The following is a 19,464-nucleotide window of genomic DNA, read 5'->3' on the forward strand; positions in this document are numbered from 1 at the left end:
GAAAAGGAAACCTCAGTAAACAGAGAAAGGAATAAATGGTTTGGAGAGACAGAATTTTGAAGCTTTGTACGGACATTGTTTAGCAAAGCAGATCATCAGCTTTCCAAAAAATCACTGGAAATAATCAGCCTTTTCTAGAAATCAATCAAGATACACTCTAAAAGAAGCAGGGTAGGATCAAAAACTAAGATAGATAACCTAATTCTTTAATATAACAAGTAAACTATTCTTACCAATATTGTTCAAAACAGCTAAAATGAAAACCAAAATCAACCATTATCACTAAACCAATATTTTAAAAGAAATATTATTCTCTATTATTTTTACAGAATTCACATTTAGTTCCTTATCATGCTCTAATTTCTCAATTCTAATATGCATTTCTAGGGAAAATATAACTGCTCCTCTTCTTTTGTGTGTTCTGAACAGTGATGAAATTTTTATCAAAATCAAAATCAAATACAATCCTATTGTGTGTTTATATACAGGTCCTAATATAACTACCAAAATTTTTCTTATATTGAAAGGTTTCAATCAGATTGAATATAACATAAATTTTCTCTTTTGGTCATCCAAAATGTGGAAATGTAGAAAAAATGCACAGCTTCCTTGCAAAAGCACAGGTCTGTTCCAAGTATAGACACCTATCTCATACAAACATTTCAATAAATGTTAATGACTCTGTGGTCTGCAACGCCAACACTTGCACCTCCAACCCCTCTTCATACACTTTCCGTTATATCTGAAGGCATGGGCAACTCCAAATAAGTCTTTTCTTTCTTTTTGTTCCCCCTTTAGATCCAACTTGAATGCTTCCTGATTAAATATATTCAGGAGTGATTTCAGAGGAATTTAAGTTTTGGATCATTCTTTTGAGAAAGAAAGAAAAGCACCCTTTTAAAAGAGGCAAGGTATGAAACGGCAATCATCTTATTTTAAAAATATGGTAATTAAAAAAGACATATAAAGTATTAACGTAATCTAGATTTACCTATACAGATCAGTATAATATTGAGCTAAGTGAAGGTTTACAATATTACGACTTATGACAGTTTCTTAATTTATATTCTCATCGCCTACTAAATGATATTAAGGGTCTTAAAGCATATGAATCTCCTACCTGGGCCCAGCTTCCTTCCTCAGATTCTTTCTGTGTTAGCAGCAGGAAATGATTAATAAAGCAGGTAAATACAAATTAATTTCAAATCAATACAGTAAAATTTTTCTAGCAAAAACAAAATTGTTATACAAAATGCTTTGTATAACAGGCAGATAAATACACAGATTCTGACTCAGACCCACAGAGATCAGTTTTGCAGTTCAAAGGCAATTAGGCAGCAACGACATAGTTTTCAATTAATTCTAATTTAAATGCTAAATTCATAATTTTGTGAATATTTGATTTGGTCATTAGAAACCTTTTTTTAAATTCTTAAATGAGTGTAATTTTCAAAATGTAGTGTGCTATAATAAAAATTTCTGATGACAAATATACATATGTATATATGATAGAGAAATCTTACACAAAGTAAATTAGTGAAGTGAAAAAACTGACTGTATCCCTTCAACAAAGCTTGGAGATAATCAAATAGATTTCAACAACGACCAACAAAACAAAACAAGACAAAAACCAAGTACAACAAAACTAAACTAAAAATGAAATTAATACATGACATTGGTGTTTTTATCCATAACAAACTTGAAGATAATCAATTTTTCAAAGGATAACACTGAAAAGACATCAAATTAAAAAGCAGCTGATAAAGATAAAATATATGATATGCCCAACTTTGTTACTTTATGTGAAAAAAATGACTTTTATAACATCTTATTTTTAAAAGTGACAATTACAAAGTCCCCAAGACATTCTTTAAAATTTTGCTTTTCAGTACCAAATTAACATAACACTTTTTTGGTTTTTGGGGGGTTTTGTTTGATCAAGCTTGTATCTAAGATGGTAAAGCACAAGAAACCACATAATCATATTAAAAATGAATATTCAATCTAATCTTTTCTATTACCAATTTAATTCGGTTTAGAAACCTGTTACCTGTGAATATGTCCGATACTAAATGATATTTGTTACAAAAACTTCCAATGTTGCAACATGAATACTATTTATTATATTCTTGCTTATTGTTTGTGTACTATAAGCTCTTATGATATTAGCCATAATCTAACACTATTTCATTTAAAAAGTTCAAGAGAGTACAGTAAAAGAAAACTGTAAAAAATGTTACTTATCATTGCATATGACTATAAAAACACACCCTATTACTCTGGTCTATAGTAAACAAATTAGTTTCCTCATCCAAAGAGCAGCAAAGTCACTTTCCTTCAGGTTCAACAAAGCCATTAAGACTAACCGTTTTTGCTGGAGCTGCAAGATTTTCCATTTCTTCATGAGTCACCCAAACGTTGCCTGAAGGCTAGTGAGGAGGCCCAGAGGGAAGCAGAGGAATCCATGGGAGGCAAGCAGTGGTAAAGAAGAAAGGCAGCACCTCTGTGAGTTAACAGCAACACAGCAATACCACAGTGCCCTTGCCCCTACCGTGTGCACAAAAGAGATAGCGTGGCTGGTTTGCTCAGAGCTTCCTGTTTCTTCTACTCAAAAAGACTAACTAGAAAGAGGCATGCTGTGAAGCTCTTGGGGGGGTGTAGATTTAAAATGACATTTCTGCAATTATTAGAAAAAGAGCATCATCAGAATTTGCATTCCAATGGTATGTGGCTATCAGATCAATTTTTGTAATAACGGTGAACTGATTAAATTTGAACTGTAGAATAAAGTAATTTTAATTGTTTACTCAGAAAACAATGGTACATGCACTTTGTTGTGTTATCAAAATTTCCTTCACATAATTTTGATTCTCAATATCCTTCGAAGGAAAAAAAAAATGGTTGTCAATATAAAGCTGGAAACATTATCATAACTTATCTGGAAAGCAGCATCAGCTTTTCCCGAAAGATTCCCTTTAGTGTATGTGATTGAGTAAATAGCAAGTGTCCCTGCATTCTTGCGGATGAGAAAGAAGTGAAATGCTATTTTTTATTCAATAAAAGGTATTTTTCAGCCACACTAATAAACCCATGTACTTCCTAATTCTTCACCAGTATCCAATACCATTGTAGAGAAGAACATAGTATAAAAGAAATTGTTTTCTCTAGCAGGCAATATTCTATGATAAAGTCCCATTTGCTTTCTAAATAAAACACCCCTTGGCATTAGTTCTATACACTTAATAATGCACAGTTTCGAAACCAAAGTCCACTTAGTAACATACAGATCAGGCATATCATTGAAGGTATTGGCCCCTCGAAACCACTTGCCATCAAATTCCATCATTTCTTTATGAACATTGCAAGGTTTTCCAAATACATCAATGAAATTTACATCCTATGTATTATCTGCTACTTGTTTCGGGGAAGGTCCAATTTTTAAAGAATTGGTGTAGTAAAGTTGTTACTCAAACATTACAAGTCATCACCATAATTCACTTTGGGTTTTTCTGTCGTTCACCTAGTACCACGACTTTTCCTGTATTAAAAATAATATAATTTAAAATGTAACTACGTATAAATTGATGAGTATAATTTGATGTAAGTGAAATCTTATATATGTATATGCATACATATATACAGTCATGTACTACATACTAACATTGTAGTCAAGAATGGGGTGCATGCACAACAAATGGTCTCATATGATTATAATGGAGCTGAAAAGTTCCTGTCACCTAGTGATATCAGAGCCATTATACTATTGTAGTGCAATGCATCACTCACATGTTTGTGGCAATGCTAGTGTAAACAAATCTATTGCACTGCCAGTCGTCTAAAAGTATAGCACGTGCAATTATGTGCAGCCCATAACCCTTGATAATGATCATTAATGACTGGGTTACTGGTTTATGTATTTACCACACCATACATTTTTAATCATTATTTTACAGTATACTCCCTCTACTTTTGTTTTTTAAAGAGTTAACTGTAAAACAGCCCCAAGTAGGCTCCTCAGGAGGTATCTCAAAAGAAGGCATTGATATCCTAGGAGATGACAGCTCCATGTGTGTTACTGCCCCAATGACTTTTTAGTGGAACAGAATATGGAGATGAAAGACAGCGATACTGATGGTCCCGACCCTGTGTAGGCCTACAGCAATTTTTGTGTGTGTGTGTGTGTGTGTGTGTGTTTGTCTTGGTAATGAAAAAGTTTAAAGAGGGGGAAAAATAATGAAATAGGAGAAAGCTTATAGGACAAGGATATAAAGAAAGAAATTAATTTTGTTTAGCTGTACAATGTGTTTGTGTTTTAAGCTAAGTATTATTTAAAAAGAGTCAAAAGTTAACAAAAAAAGATTTATAAATTACAAACATCACCGTAAATTAAGGCTAATTTATTACTAAATAAATAAAAACTTTTTTAATGAATTGTGTGTAGTATAAAGTATAGTGCTTATAAAGTCTACAGTAGTATATAGTAAATGTCCTAGGCCTTCATATTCACTAAGTGTCCTATTCACATGTACCATTTTTTATCTTTTATACTATATTTTTGCTGTACCTTTTCTATGTTTAGACTATTTGGATACACAAATTCTTACCACTGTGTTACAATTGCCTACAGTATTCAGCTTAGTATCATGCTGTACAAGTTTGTATCCTGGAGCAATAAGTTATACCACATAGCCTAGGTGTACAGTAGACTACTGTACTATACCATTTAAGTTTATGTAAGTATGCTCTGTGGTGTTCTCAAAATGAAGAAATTGTCTCATGACTCATTTTTCAGAACATATACCTGGCATTAAGTGACATTTGATTGTATATATACTTAAGTAACAAACGGAATTGAGTGGTAAAGGTTTATAATTATAAGAAAATTCTATGCACATAAAAATTCCACAGGCTAGGCATCAAATTTATGTGTAGAATTTGTTTTCTTCTACTGTTTTGGAATTTAGAGTACAGCTGATGTTTTTTCTATAAGATAAATCTGTGTACACCTATAAATTAAATTTAGAATATAAAAGTCATTTATGTCCTTAAAAGTCCCTTCCTTGTATCCCCTGCTTCTAACAATGATGCTCATTATAAAAGGAAAGTTGCACATGAATATATAACATTACATTACTAGGAATAAATTGTTTTTATTGACTTTATGAGGAGTGTGCTATGCTGAAAAGCACTTTTCTGCACGCATCTGTTACATTCCCTTTACACCCAGTTATCATGGCGCTTCACTTGAGTGTGTGTACAGTTGGTTCAAAGTGAGTTTCAGTGATGATTACCTGAGAAGAAATTCATTTAAGCCAATCTTAAATGGCTTAAGCTTGCAGAACAGTGTAAAATCAATTTTACACTGATTTGTGTAGCTTCTGCTTTGAATCGTAATCTAAATAATGAAGATCTCACTCCTTCTTTAAGAAACTACCTGTATTAATTACCTCATACTAGAATAGATACATGCATAGTACCTTTCACAGGTTATCTTTAAGTCTGTGTCTGCCAGTCTGTCACCATTTCTGGGATGGGGAACATGCTGGAAGCTATGGTTTTGTCTGTTTATTTCCTCACAAAATAAGTATATACCCAGGGCTATTTTCTAAAGTATGGTTGGAAAACTTTCAGAAGCTGTATGTTAGTTGTTTCTGTTTGACATGCAGTTTTACTTGTGAAGAGCACTGCCTGCCCTATATAGTCTTGTAAAATAGCCAACAGAAATAGTTTCTACACAACCTAATCAAGTAGACATTAACTGAAGTTTTAACAAGTTTATTTTATAGGGAAGTGCATATGTAGTAAGTCAATTATTCAATCAGATTGCTCTCTCTCCACCACCACTTTAGGGGATGGAACTTGCATCTAAGTACATTGTGAGGGAGTAATTTAGAGCATGAGAGTTTCAGAGAAAAGCATCCCTATAAGATAGCTAGACTGGGAAACTTTGAACAACCAAAGGGCATAAAGATATGAGTGCCTTGGGATTCAGGATAAAGAGAGTACAAAAAGTAGGTTGGAAAAGCATAAAAAACAAATATTGTATAACTTGGTTGTGGTTCTCTGAGATACCCGTAAAATTATCTACTCACTGCCCTGGGTAGCCTGTGCTGCAACCTCCCCTAAAAATGTGTGAGCTAGAAAACGCAAACCAATAGTCATTTTTTGTGGCTAATATCATCTGAGTCCAACATGAAATTTATAAAATTTCAATTATATTATCAAATTAGAATCAAGGAGCTTGAGTTATACAGTAGCATTTACCAATGACTCCCCTAGGACATTTCCTAAACCTGTCCTCATTTCAGGTTCTGCACCTCTTTAGTGGGACTAAAAGTGCATGCTCCAGATTAGAAAGAAACACTAAAAAGTTTACATTATGATACAATATGTTTTTATACAGGGCTGGGACTAGGATGAGGCACATGAGGTCCCGGGAGGCTATAATTTAAGGAAACACTCACTTTGAGGGTTGATGTCTGACAATGAGAGCCTCTTTAAATTTTATGCTTGAGATTATCTTGCTTGTCTCCCCTTGGTACCCATGGAATAGAACTTTGAGAAAATATCAAGTGAGAAGGAGAAGGAAATTTCTAAAAAATGGTAAGAATTAAAGCACTTACCTAATTAAATCATTCTGGAAAGAGTTATGACAGAAAAATAAATAATACAATGAATTTAAGAAATACCTCCTGAAAATTAATCAGGTGAAAATAATGAGGAGTCTTGCTGTCAGAGATACAGCATACGTAAAGCAGCCAAACCTCAGAATAATCTTAAATCTTAACTAGTTAAAGTAACTTTTGTTACTACCTAGGTCATTTAAAGTGTTTTTCACTTTGTAATGGAATTACAAAGTAGTAACTTGAAATTACTTTTCACATTCAAATGGCCTGGATTCACATTTCTCCCCTATATTCTCATTATAAGATAAATCCTTCTCATTATAATAAGAACGGTATTTACACCTCACCCTCTTTTCAATAAAGGTTGAGGTTTATAGACAATTATACCTCATCCTCTTTTCAATAAAGGTTGAGGCTTATGAGGTAAGTAATAATGAAAAGAGGAACCACACAGACTAAAAGAATGCTATAAAAGGAAGGAAAACTGATAGAGTGCAGGAAGCAGAAGCAGGAAAATGTGCTTGTTAGGAGCAAACCCACAGAGGAGTATGACCTTAGTTGAGTCAGTTTACTTCTTTACATTGGTTTTGCCCATTTGTGAAACAGCTATAATAAAAGTACCTTTCTCATAGTGTGGTTGTGAGATTTAAATGGGCTATTACATGTAAAGCACTTAGAACAGTACCTGACAGTGAGCATTTTGCTGATGTTGGCTACTACTGTAATTATATTAGAAATTCTGTCAGGTAATCTCCATTCAAGCAAGTTTTTAATTCAAGAAATACTCTGTAGGTCTCTGTATTACACTGACCTGACTAATGCCTATCTTACACCTTACATTTATGCTCAATCTTGTTGAATTATATGGTTATCAAAAATCACTTTATTAGTTTCAAACTTATTTATTTCCACTGCACTTGCTTTTAAAATGCTTGATTTATCAATTTAAATAAATGTTACATAAAGCAAAATATAAAACAAAATTTGGCTCATATGTAAACACTAAGTTGAATTAGTTGGAAAAACCAGAGATAGGCAAATCTTGAAACACACTGTCAATAAAACACAATTTTGTCAAAGTCTGGGGAAGACATTGTAAATTTCCAGAAGGATTCCTCATTCAAACGGCTTTTTGAGTTATCACTTTAAAAAGAAACACCAACTAGAGAAATTAAATATGTTTCCAGATAAGATTATCTAAAAGAATAATGTGGAACTACAGACACTGGAAACATGCAAACAAAGTTTTAGGTGCTCCATTTAAATTTGCAATGCTTGAGCATTTTCATATTTTTTTACCTCAGATAAAGTATTCAAAGAATACATTTATTTTTATGACATCCTTCTTCAACCAAATTTCAATTGACTGATATCTCCATCTCTGTCCTACTAGGTAAGAGACTTTCTATAGTAATAGTAGCTTGGGGAAAAGAAACAGAAAACTGGAAATTTAGGGCTGGCCCAGGGTAATCATACATGTGACATTTAAACTTTCCTTTCTGATGGTCCAGTCCATTAAATCTAGGCAGGGAAGGAGGCAGAATCAAACAGAAGTAGTAGGGGGAAAAAAAAAAAAAAAGCCCAAGTACCGTGTCTTTTTCTCCTCAGAACTTCAGTTAATAAACATGAAATATCTGGCTGAGGAACCCAAGCCCAAACCTCAGTGTGCAAAATAACTTGTATGATTTGAACAAACTGTAGTGTTCTAGAAGACATGATAAAATAACTTTGTAAAACAGAAAAAAAATCAAAAAATCTGCCTTTGTGTTTTGTAAGTATGAATTCTAACACATAATGTTAGGTTATGACTTTATGTAGTGGATTCATTAATAGCGATTTATGTGGAATTTTCATTTTGCAAAGCAAATTGTATTGGAAATGTATTAGAAATGAGTAAATGCTTCCATGTAGATGGAGTAGAAGGAAGAGGAAACATTTAGTAGATAATTTTAAAGCTTAGAGACACAACTTAACTTGTCTCATATAATTTGCATCAGTATTTGGCAAGAGGCATATATATTCTGTGAATACAGAGCTATTACACATTAGTAAAAAGATAAATATTCCTATAATAGTATAGATAGTTGGAAAGGTTATGAATGGAAAATTAATATAAATGCCTGATTAATAAGAATATACAAACTTACACATTTAGTAGTGATTTTTAAAATGTAAATTTAAGCAGGGAGATAACCAATGTTGACAAAGGGAGAAAAGATAGCAACACAACACAATTTGACAATTAAAGTTTGAAAGTATTAAGAATATGCATTCCCTATACAAAAATATAGCAATGGAAATAACCACAGTTTATGCAACATATAATTACAAGCACATATTTTACACACAACAAAATTTGTGTTACACACAACAAAAAAATGTCCACTAGTAGGAATTTGGTTAAATAAATTATCACATTTCTACAAAGGAGATATGCAGCAATTAAAAGTGATGTTGCAATTGCATATTTAATAAAATGAAGAAAATGCTTATGCTACATTACTAAATTTCCAAAAAAGTACAAATTAATATATTATGTGAAATAATCCATTTTTATAAAAAGATAATGAAAAAAGAATGAAAAGATCTTCATCAAATTTTTTCAATAGTGAAAAAATTAACATTGATTATCTCTGGAATCAGTATTTTTTAACGTTTTTAAATTATTTTGTTGCCATCTTTGTATTTTTCAGTATTTTACAAATGTTATACAGGATCATGTATTAATTCAATAAACACATATAAAACTTAAATGCTATAAACAATATATTTTTTGATGCTGCAAATGTTCATTTTTATTTGAAGCCTTATCCAGCTGGTAGTGATTTCTCCTGTCTTGAAGCTCCATCACACTTTGCTTCTATTGTACATTTAGGAGTTAATCTATATAATCTTGTACTAAATCTACTGGTCAACATACTTCTTTTCCTTGGTAGAGTTTCCCTTTCTGATCTCAAGGACACACACATTTCTTATACTTCAGCAGAGTACATGAAGTATGTGGGTGGAGTGATCTATACAATGATTATTTTAAGGTGAATATTTACACAATATCTAAAATTTGCCAGGCACTATTGTTAAGGCCTGGGGTTGATGGAAACCTGATATGATCATTATTTCATCTCATGTGAGATAAATCAAGGAAAGAGAGAACTGTGAAATGTTGATTATAAGTACATGGAGTGGTAACTCAGGAGGGAAACCAAACCCAGACTTTGCAGGCTCAGGAAAAGCTTTTCAGAGGAAATATATAAAGGAATCGATAAATGAATAATGAATTGGGAAAAATACGGTGACCTTGAAGTAGGATTAAAGTTTCCGGCAAAGGGAAGACCAATTACAAAAGCTCACAATTGACCAAGGGGAAAGAAGTTTGAAAAACTGAAAGTAGTTCCTGACCTGGGGAAATAAAGCCTTTGAGGTGAACTGAAGCTAGATCATAAAGACTCTCATAAGCTTTATTTACTTCTTCCCGTTCTTTAAACAACTGAATGTTAATTAATATTGTATAATTTAAATTCTTTCAGTTTGGTTAAGTAGTTTTAGAAAAATAGTTTTTAAATTTCCTATTGTCCATTAAGAAATGAATTACACTGGTAAATAAAAATAATAAAGTGTATCCTATGTTTCATCTGGAAGTTGGGACTTCAAATTTATTTTTGCAAGATTCATAATGTTTAATAATTTTGTTTGCATTTGCTCTTGGGAGGAAAATGTGGATATAAACCATTTATGATGCTTCTCTCTCAGCTGGAAATTACTCAGAAAACTCTTCATCAGACTTAAATTCAATTTACAATAACTATTTTAATGATCTCAGTTTTTTATTTTAAATACACAGGTGACTTTTGAACAACACAGGTTTGAACTGCATCATTTCACTTACACACAGACTTTCTTCGGCCACTGCCACACCTTAGACAACATGACTAATCTTTCCCCTTCCCCCTCCTTGGCATACTTTCAACATAAAGACGATGAGGATAAAGGCATTTATGATGATCTACTTCCACATAATGAATACTAAATATCATTTCTCTTCCCTATGATTTTAATAATATTTTCTTTTCTCTAGCTTACTTTATTGTGCAAATGGAGCATATAATATATATAAAACACACATAATACATGCTTATCAACTATTTATGTTATCAGTAGGGCTTCCACTCAACTGTAGGCTCTTAGTAGTTAAGTCTTGCGAGAGCCAAAAATTATAGCTGAATTTTTGACTAAATTATATTCAGTCAAACTATAAATTATAGCTGAATTTTGTGGGGGGTCAGCACCCTTAACTCCCATCTTGTTCAAGGGGTTACTGTATTCTGAATTGTCTTTTAGCTTGAGTCATAATGCAGGTATGGTGAAAAACATTTGTATCTATTTAAAAATAATACAGGTAAGAGTTTTAAAAATTATATATTTTTCCTACATGTTATTTGGGAAGAACTTAAAATGGAGTTATGTAAGAAATATATAAGCCTTTTAAATTTGACCTTTTATTTCTGGCATTAGAATCTACTATAAGGGGAAGGAAAATGTGTAAATAGAAATGAAGCAAACTATTCAGAACTGTTTAAGATCATGTATAAAAAGTTATACTTAAGTTACTTTTCTGCCTGGAAACTGCAATAAAGCAATATGACTTTTTAATATTTTACCTATTGCTAAAATTTATCTCATTCGCCCATATTTTATTATGCTGTATAAGATATGAGATGTGGGAAATCTAGTAATTATCAGAAATAATATACTTTGTGAACAAAATATATACTTTAGGAATGGAATAAATAAATAACGAAATACTATTTGTGAGTTTTTTTGTGTTTGAATTTGTCATGATGCATGCCTTTTTTGTCACGTTTTGTTCTTTTCTAGGATTAGGATAGGCAAAAAATTATGAGATGATTAGGAATTTGTAACTGAAAGACAAGCAGACTTTGAAAGAAAAGGATATTCCAGATATTCCATTTGGTACTTGTGAAACATCAAAATCATGTAATTTCATAATTATGGAAACTTCTTAAGAAATAGTGAGTTATAAAAGAAGACATATAAAATTATACAAACGTATAAAAAAGCTCAATATCACTAATCATCAGATAAATGTAATTAAAACCAAGTGAGAGACCATCTCACCTCAGTCAGAATGGCTGAGTAAAAAAAAAAGTAAAAAACAACAACAACAACAGATGTCAGCAAGGGCACAGAGAAAAGGGAACACTTATACACTGTTGGTGGGAATGCAAATCAATACAACCTCTGTGGAAGGCAGTATGGAGATTTTGCAAAGAACTAAAAATAGAACAAGCATTCAACTAAGCAATCTCACTACTCAGTGCCTACCCAAAAGAAAAAAAAATTGTTATATCAAAATAAAGCCTGCACTCATGTCTTTATCCCAACAGTGATCATAATAGCAAAGTCACAGAATTAATCTAAGTGTCCATCAGTGGATGACTGGATAAAGAAAATATATATAAACACCATGGAATACTATGCAGTCATAAAAAATAATAAACTAAAGTCTTTTACAGCGACATAAATGGAACTGGAGACCATTATCTCAAGTGAAATAACTTAGAAACAAATATTAAATAAAAAATATTAAAACTAAAAAAAAAGTAAAGTAGTCACTTAAGCCTTGCATCTTTAGTAAGCATTAATGCTTATATCTTATCTCCTGAGAAATTACCTGGGGGAAAGAGAAAAGAAGGAAGGAAGGAAGGAAGGAAGGAAGGAAGGAAGGAAGGAAGGACGGACGGACGGGAGGGAGGGAGGGAAGGAAGAACTTAAAAAGAGTAAGCTCAGGGTCTTGTTGCTTGGAAGAAAAATGTAAACTTTAGATGCTAGCTCAAAAGTCTGCTATGCTAGCTTTCAAGTCTGATATGAATCACAGCTCCTCATTTGAAAACCTATTAAAAATAGCAGCAAGTTTAATAAACAGCAAGCTAAATCTCTTGAGAATAATTCAAGCTGACATTGAAATGTGTGCTGTCACAATTTTGCTCTGTAGACTTAGACACGCTGCTATTTGCCCAGCATTGGGGAAGGGGAGGAGCACAAACCGACTCACAGTTCGAGATGTTGGAGGAGCGGAAGGACTTGTTAGGGAAACCATCTCCTGGATTGCTAATCGGAGTTTTAAGCGATGCAGTGGATTGCTGATTCCAATTTCTCTCTGGATCTCAGTGTCAGATAAAGCAGACATGATGGCACCACTCTTCACGTTGGCTCGGCAGGCTGCAACGTACCATGCAGGCATTCCCAACCAAAGCTGTTAGATAGGAAAAAATGCATTAACAAATTATAATAATAGTTGTCATTTTAGTGTCTCATATGCCAGCAATTATTTTTTGTATTTTACATACGTGACCTCATCCCATGAGATAAAATGTTACCATTATTTTCCCCAGAGGAGATAGATGCACAAAGAAATTAAATGATGTATTTAAAAACAACAGCAAGGTAGTGATAGAAACAAGATTTGAAATTGAGAAATGCTAACTCCAGAGACTCTATTTTAACTAATTCATATTACTAGTGATAAAAGTAATTGCTGCATGGCACCAAGTTCCCCTTTGTATGTAGGAACTAGAACGGCTACAAGCCACATTTGATAAGGGACTCAATTAATGTTTGTTTAATGAGTGGCTTCAATTTATAATGCTCCTTTGAAATTCTGAGTGAAGAGAAATTCTGTCACAGAAAGAGACAGCTGTGCCATAACCAGCCATGTGATTTTGATCAAAACATGCAGTGTAGCTAAGCCACATTTCCACCTACCTTCCTATACCATGTGAAAGATGTGTGAACTTAATTAGATGCTATATATGAAAATGCCTTTTGGAGAGTGAAATGATGTATTAAGAAAGAAGTTAAAATTCAAATCATTGAAAAACTAAAGAAAGTAACAAAATTAATAATGCATCAGAAATTAGAGATTTTAAGGCTAGGCACAGTGGCTCATGCCCGTAGTCCCAGCACTTTGGGAGGCCGAGGTGGAAGGATCACTAGAAGTCAGGAACTTGAGACCAGCCTGGCCAACATGATGAAACATCATCTCTACTAAAAATACAAAAATTAGCTGGACATGATGGCGGGTGCCTATAATTCCAGCTACTTGGGAGGCTGAGGCAGGAGAATCACTTGAAACTGAGCGGCAGAGGTTGCAGTGAGCTGAGATCAGGCCTTTGCACTCCAGCCTGGGGACAGAATGAGACTCTGCCTGAAAAAAAGAAAAGAAGAGAAGAGAAGAGAAGAGAAGAGAAGAGAAGAGAAGAGAAGAGAAGAGAAGAGAAGAGAAGAAAAAACGAAACAACAACAAACAAAGAGGCCAGGCGTGGTGACTCATGCCCGTAATCCTAGCACTTTGGGAGGCCGAGATGGCTAGATTGCCTGAGCTCAGGAGTTCGAGACCAGCCTGGGCAACAGGGTGAAACCCTGTTTCTACTAAAATTAAAAAAAGAAAAAAAAAAAAAATCAGCCGGGCGTGGTGGCGGGTGCCTATAATTCCAGAATTCCAGTTACGTGGAAGGCTGAGGCGAGAGAATTGCTTAAACCTGGGAGGCAGAGGTTGCGGCTCCGAGACTCTGCCACTGCAATCCAGCCTAGGGAACAAAGTGTAACTGTCTAAAAAAAAAAAAAAAAAAAAGAAATTAGATATTCTGATTTTTTAATTTTGCTGTGAGACTCTTGAAAGACAATTAAACCAGCAGTTCTATCAACAGAGCACAGGTCTGGTGCACCCTCAAGCACTGCGTGAATGCCAATCACAGGCATTATATTTCAGCACCTGAATAACATCACTTAAAGCGGGAATATTCTCCCATTTTCCCCCCATCATTAGTTATGAGTAAGTAGAAAACACAACAAAAATGTAGCAGTTTACGTATTTGTTTTTGAATGTCCAAAAGATTGATTGATATTTTTTTGATATTTGTTGAAATAAATAGGTTGAACAAAGGAGAGAATTGTGAGAGTGAGAACAAGTAAGTGAGATAAAGAAGAAAAACTATAAATCAGCAAAATATGGTGCCAAGAGCTCTAGACCACAAATCAGAAGACCCGAGCCCTAATTCCTTTCCAGTCTCATTGGTGAGTCATGTAACCCATTTAAACCTCAGCCATATTTTCCTCATTTGTAAAATGAAGGAATCAAGCTTGATTATTTCTGAGGCATCGTGATAGCTGTCAAAATGATCTCTACCTCCTGATATCCATTCCCTTCTACAATCTCCTTCCTTTGGAGGTTGGCTTGGCCCAGTGATTTATTTCTAATAAATAGCTGATGATAAAAGTGATAGGATGTCGCTTTCCAGTTTAGGCAATAAAAAAACTATGGCTTCATTCTTGTTAGTCCCCTTCTGCTCTCTCTTTCCCGCTGAGCTCTCACTCTGGAGCAAGTCAGATCTCAGTAGCCGTATGGAGAGTCCCATATGACAAGGAACTAATATTTCTGGCCAACAGCCAGCAGGAAACTGAATCATGACCCTGACCATATAAATGAGCATGGAAGTGGATTCTCCCCAAGTCCAGCCTTGAGATGACTGCTGCCCTGACTGATACCTTGATTGCAGTCCTATGAGAGACTCTGAGCAGAGGCCATCACAAAGCTATTCCCAGACTCCTGACCCATAGAAGTCATGAGATCATAAATGCCAAATTTGGGGGTAATTTGTAAACAGCAATAGATAACCAGTACAAACATCCTTTTAGTTTAAAAATTCTACAACATTTAAAGAATATTTCTCTCTTTTGAAAAAAAAAATGCCAACAAACGAAACTTTTTGAGTCAGTGTGGACTGGGTTGTGATAGTGATAAGAGAAAATAAGGGGAAGATCTAAGTACAGTGTGTGACTGTACAGATTATGCTTTCTTCCAGTGGGTTAGGCACAAATAATTGACCTTGACGGGTACATTATATATGACGGAAGATAGGACTTAACTATTTAGTTTATAAACTCAAACTGTTCAAAATAACTAACATCTAAACAGATCTTCTTTGGATCCTAATGATTTTTTTTAGCCCTGTCTTCTAAGATATTTGAATTTCCACACAAGTTAACATCACCCAGATGCCTGCCAATACATTGTTACCAATGTCATCCATAATTAGACCTTTAAGAGTCTTTGATGTGGATAAATGGAGTGTGAAGCATGGAATTCTCGCCGACACAAAATTCTTAACAGGCTGTGCACTCAAGGAGGAGCGAAAGGAGATGAAGTTAAAGCTTTCATTCATTGGATCACTCAGCTCATTCATCTTGTTTATTCCATTTCATAATTTAAGTTGCATTAGGAATCACATTATAGGCAATTTCTATGTACTCAGAATAGGTTTAATTAGCACAAACTTCACTGTCTGTCATCTCCTATCACCTTAATGTCAGTAAATCTGTTCTTTTTTTCTTTTTATCTGAAGGATTTTTTCATCGCTTGCCAAAACAGCAGCGAACTCTTTGTCAAACTGCAGCTCATTTTATCGGAGAAAAAACCGAACAAAGAACTGCTATCATTTCTGAGGTGTGATTTCTTAAGCATTTTGTCTTGTGATTGATTTTTTAAATATAGTAATTTTAAAGACACGGTTGAAAGAAGCAGCTCTGATCGCTAATATCTGATGGCTAATATGCCAAATTTCCCTGTCTGATGTGAAAGAATAAAGTAAAAGCAAAATACAGGCATTTTTCATTCAGTCCAAGAAAAAATACAAAGCATGTTTCTAGATATAGCTATGTAAGTCTATTTTTAAAACTAAAATGGGCTTTAATGTTTCGTTATTATTTACTTAGCTCTAGCTATAATAAAATGAAGATAGATAATTTTATAATCCAAGACCATTTAAAACACTGTGTATAATTACCTCTGTCAGGCAAGGAAAGCCTGGATCCTTCTTTGCCCTGACACAGGCATATCCCAGCAGCTACTAGCAGCTCACAGAGAGAACTGAATAGAAGGGGCAGTAAGCACTACTGTAAAGTGACACAAAAGAGCCCTTTGCAGTCAAATATGTAGTTTCCTCAATGTCAGAATCGGTTTCTGCTGCCTTCCACCCTGTTCAGATATTCTCTTATTTTTCCAGAACACTATGTTGTACTGGAAATGCTAAAAACAGTTCTTCTTTATTGTAGCATTCAGTTTGGACACATAAGGGAATAAGGGGTAAGTCTTCTGTTTTATCCCAAGTGTCTAAACCTAGCTGGTCCCTAGGCTTTAGGGAATTAGGTTCAGCAATTAAATTATAGGCAAAGGAATGTCTCTCGGTATATCTAGGTGATCTTACTCTCTTGGATTACAGAAGTGTTGAATATGGAGAGGGTCTTCTCTGTAACCTGCTAATGAGAAAGGATCCTGGCATAATGGATGTGAATGGATGTTTTCTTGCAACAATAAAACTTTGTTTCTTCTCTGCGGGGCGCAGTGGTTCACGCCTGTAATCCCAGCACTTTGGGAGGCCGAGGTGGGCGGATCACAAGGTCAGGAGATCGAGACCATCCTGGCTAACACAGTGAAACCCTGTCTCTACTGAAAATACAAAAAAAAAAAAAAAAAATTTAGCCGGGCGAGGTGGGGGGCACCTGTAGTCCCAGCTACTCAGGAGGCTGAGGCAGGAGAATGGTGTGAACCCGGGAGGCGGAGCTTGCAGTGAGCCGAGATCTCGCCACTGCCTCCAGCCTGGGTGACAGAGTGAGACTCCGTGTCAAAAAAAAAAAAATTGTTTCTTCTCTGGCTCTAGAAATGAAGAGGGTGTAATTTAGAGACGCTTCCTTTTATCCCACTGCATGCTTTCTTCTGCTACAATCACAAAAAGTCAGAGTAAAATCACAAACCTATTCCCTAGTAAGCAAATAGTCCCTTATGAGCAAATCCAGACTAAGGGGGTGCTGTGATTTCAGAAACTTGCCTTTACCTGTCTCAAATAAACTATCAACTTAGACGTGATTGATTTAAGGGCCTCCTGGTTTCATTCTCTTACCTCTAGCCATGCGACCACAGTCGGCCCATCCCACTGGGCAAAAGGTAATCCCTTTCTCCGAGCTTCTTCAAGAAGTTCATGCCTGAAGTATATGGCAAAGATTATTAGTCAGGTATATGGAAAAATATGACTGTGATTATTTTTAATAACAATATTTTAAAACAACCAATCATCCTTTACAAGATTTTTTATGATACTATATAGAATAACAGAATTCCTTTTTCCTTTGAGTAATACACACACATCATCCATTGATTTTATTAGGAATGAAGCATTGACATAGAAAAGTAATTATCCCCAACATTTATTTATGAAAATTAGAACACTACGTGCTAATGGAATTAGAAGTGGAATTATATTATCAGCAAGTATCTTATCCCTTCAATGAGAAAATGGCCCAAATGTTCATATTCAAGTATGCATTATGGGATCTAAATGTGGCTTCTTCCATTTGCCCTGCTCTCTTTGCCTTACTATCTCCATGGCAAAGAAAATGCTTACATAGAGAGGCAGAAGATAAATTTGGTCCTTTTAGTCACATTGTAGTGATGTGGTTGATTTTAGTATGCCCTATGGGTCCAGGGGTCTATCTTAGGAGTTATTTGTCTGGACTAAGAAACTACATCTCACTTGGAGAAAACTCCAAGGTAGATTGATTTCTAACACTCGAAAGCAATGTAAGGTGTTAAATTCAATGGTACACTGGTTTTTATCTATAATCACTACTGTTTTAATGAAATTAAAATATCTTAGTAACAATAAATGGTTGTTTTGATAACAAAAAGATGCAAAAGAACCCTGAAAAATGCATGTATAATTTCACTGACTCTTACTGATTTTTAGAATTGACATCCACTTACAAAACCAATTTGAGATCACTCATTATTGAGATAGTAGCTATGTGCTTTCATTGAAACTCAAATTGATATATACTTGGCAGGACTATGTTGGAAAATACATTCTCTTTATTTTAGTATGCCTTGATCTTACACACAGATGATAAAAACATGGTATAATAATTGCTTTATTTTGAATGTGTGTTTTATGCTTAGGAATATTTCATGAAAATCATTTATGAACCCCCAAATGGATAATTTGATTATTTTCTGCTATTAATCAATTAGTTACTTACTGTGGTAGGCTATATTAATGTATTAAGATATATAATGAATAAAATGCCTTTCAACACAGGGTTTTCTGTGTTTGTAATAGAGGCTACCAAAAATGCATTAAAAAAACCCAAAGGGCAAACTACAAATTTAAGTTATAGTAGCTGAAGAGACATAAATCAACTGCCGTTTCATTTGAGTAAGGTCTGCGTGTAAGCTATTCAGCACCTGGGAAAGGGAACAGCGACACCCGTGCTCTGAATCTAAAAAAGTAGAAGCACTTCCTCACCTGGCTTGCTCTATCATCCCTCATTCCCTCAGGTCTCCCAGTGACATTCCTTTACTGAAAACCAGTTTCAAATAGCTTAGCCTCACTGTGACAGATATATTTATAGAAATGGATTGAAGGATCAAAAAAAAAAAAAACCTATTAGGTATTTATTGAACACCTGTTGTGGACTGAGACTTGTGTTTGGTGCCGAAAATAGATATGGGTCTAATTTCCCAGGATATACCCTGTTAGATGGACAAAACAAACACTTGAAACTGTCCAAAAATACCATACAATACAATACAATACGATACACAAACAGCTGCCAACATGAAAACTTGGTGATGCAGCTTCTGAAGTATGTCATTTTGGAAAAGGGGTTAATAGCCATTGAAGGTGTTGTGAAGGCATTGTGGCAATGGAGCTGGCTTTGAAGGGCAGCTAGGAAAGAGGTGGGGATGGCATTCCACGCAGGACAAGCA

General features: G+C 34.5%; 1 protein-coding gene across 26 annotated transcripts in view; it reads right to left on the bottom strand.

Moving 5' to 3' along the window:
* Nucleotides 1-19,464, bottom strand: part of PPFIA2 (PTPRF interacting protein alpha 2) — a 508,974-nt gene that overhangs the window by 23,394 nt on the left and 466,116 nt on the right. For 16 of the 26 annotated variants that reach the window (XM_031651089.1, XM_031651095.1, XM_031651091.1 and 13 more), the window contains 4 exons: nt 17,603-17,684; nt 12,700-12,900; nt 2,367-2,429; nt 1,121-1,150 (listed from right to left, as the gene is read on the bottom strand). In XM_031651089.1, coding sequence (XP_031506949.1) covers nt 1,121-1,150; nt 2,367-2,429; nt 12,700-12,900; nt 17,603-17,684 — 376 coding nt within the window. The remainder of the gene's footprint in view (nt 1-1,120; nt 1,151-2,366; nt 2,430-12,699; nt 12,901-17,602; nt 17,685-19,464) is intronic. The other 10 variants (XM_031651106.1, XM_031651107.1, XM_031651103.1 and 7 more) reach the window with 2 other exon arrangements.

This window comes from Papio anubis, chromosome 9 (assembly GCF_008728515.1).
Source record: "Papio anubis isolate 15944 chromosome 9, Panubis1.0, whole genome shotgun sequence".
Taxonomy (NCBI): domain Eukaryota; kingdom Metazoa; phylum Chordata; class Mammalia; order Primates; family Cercopithecidae; genus Papio; species Papio anubis.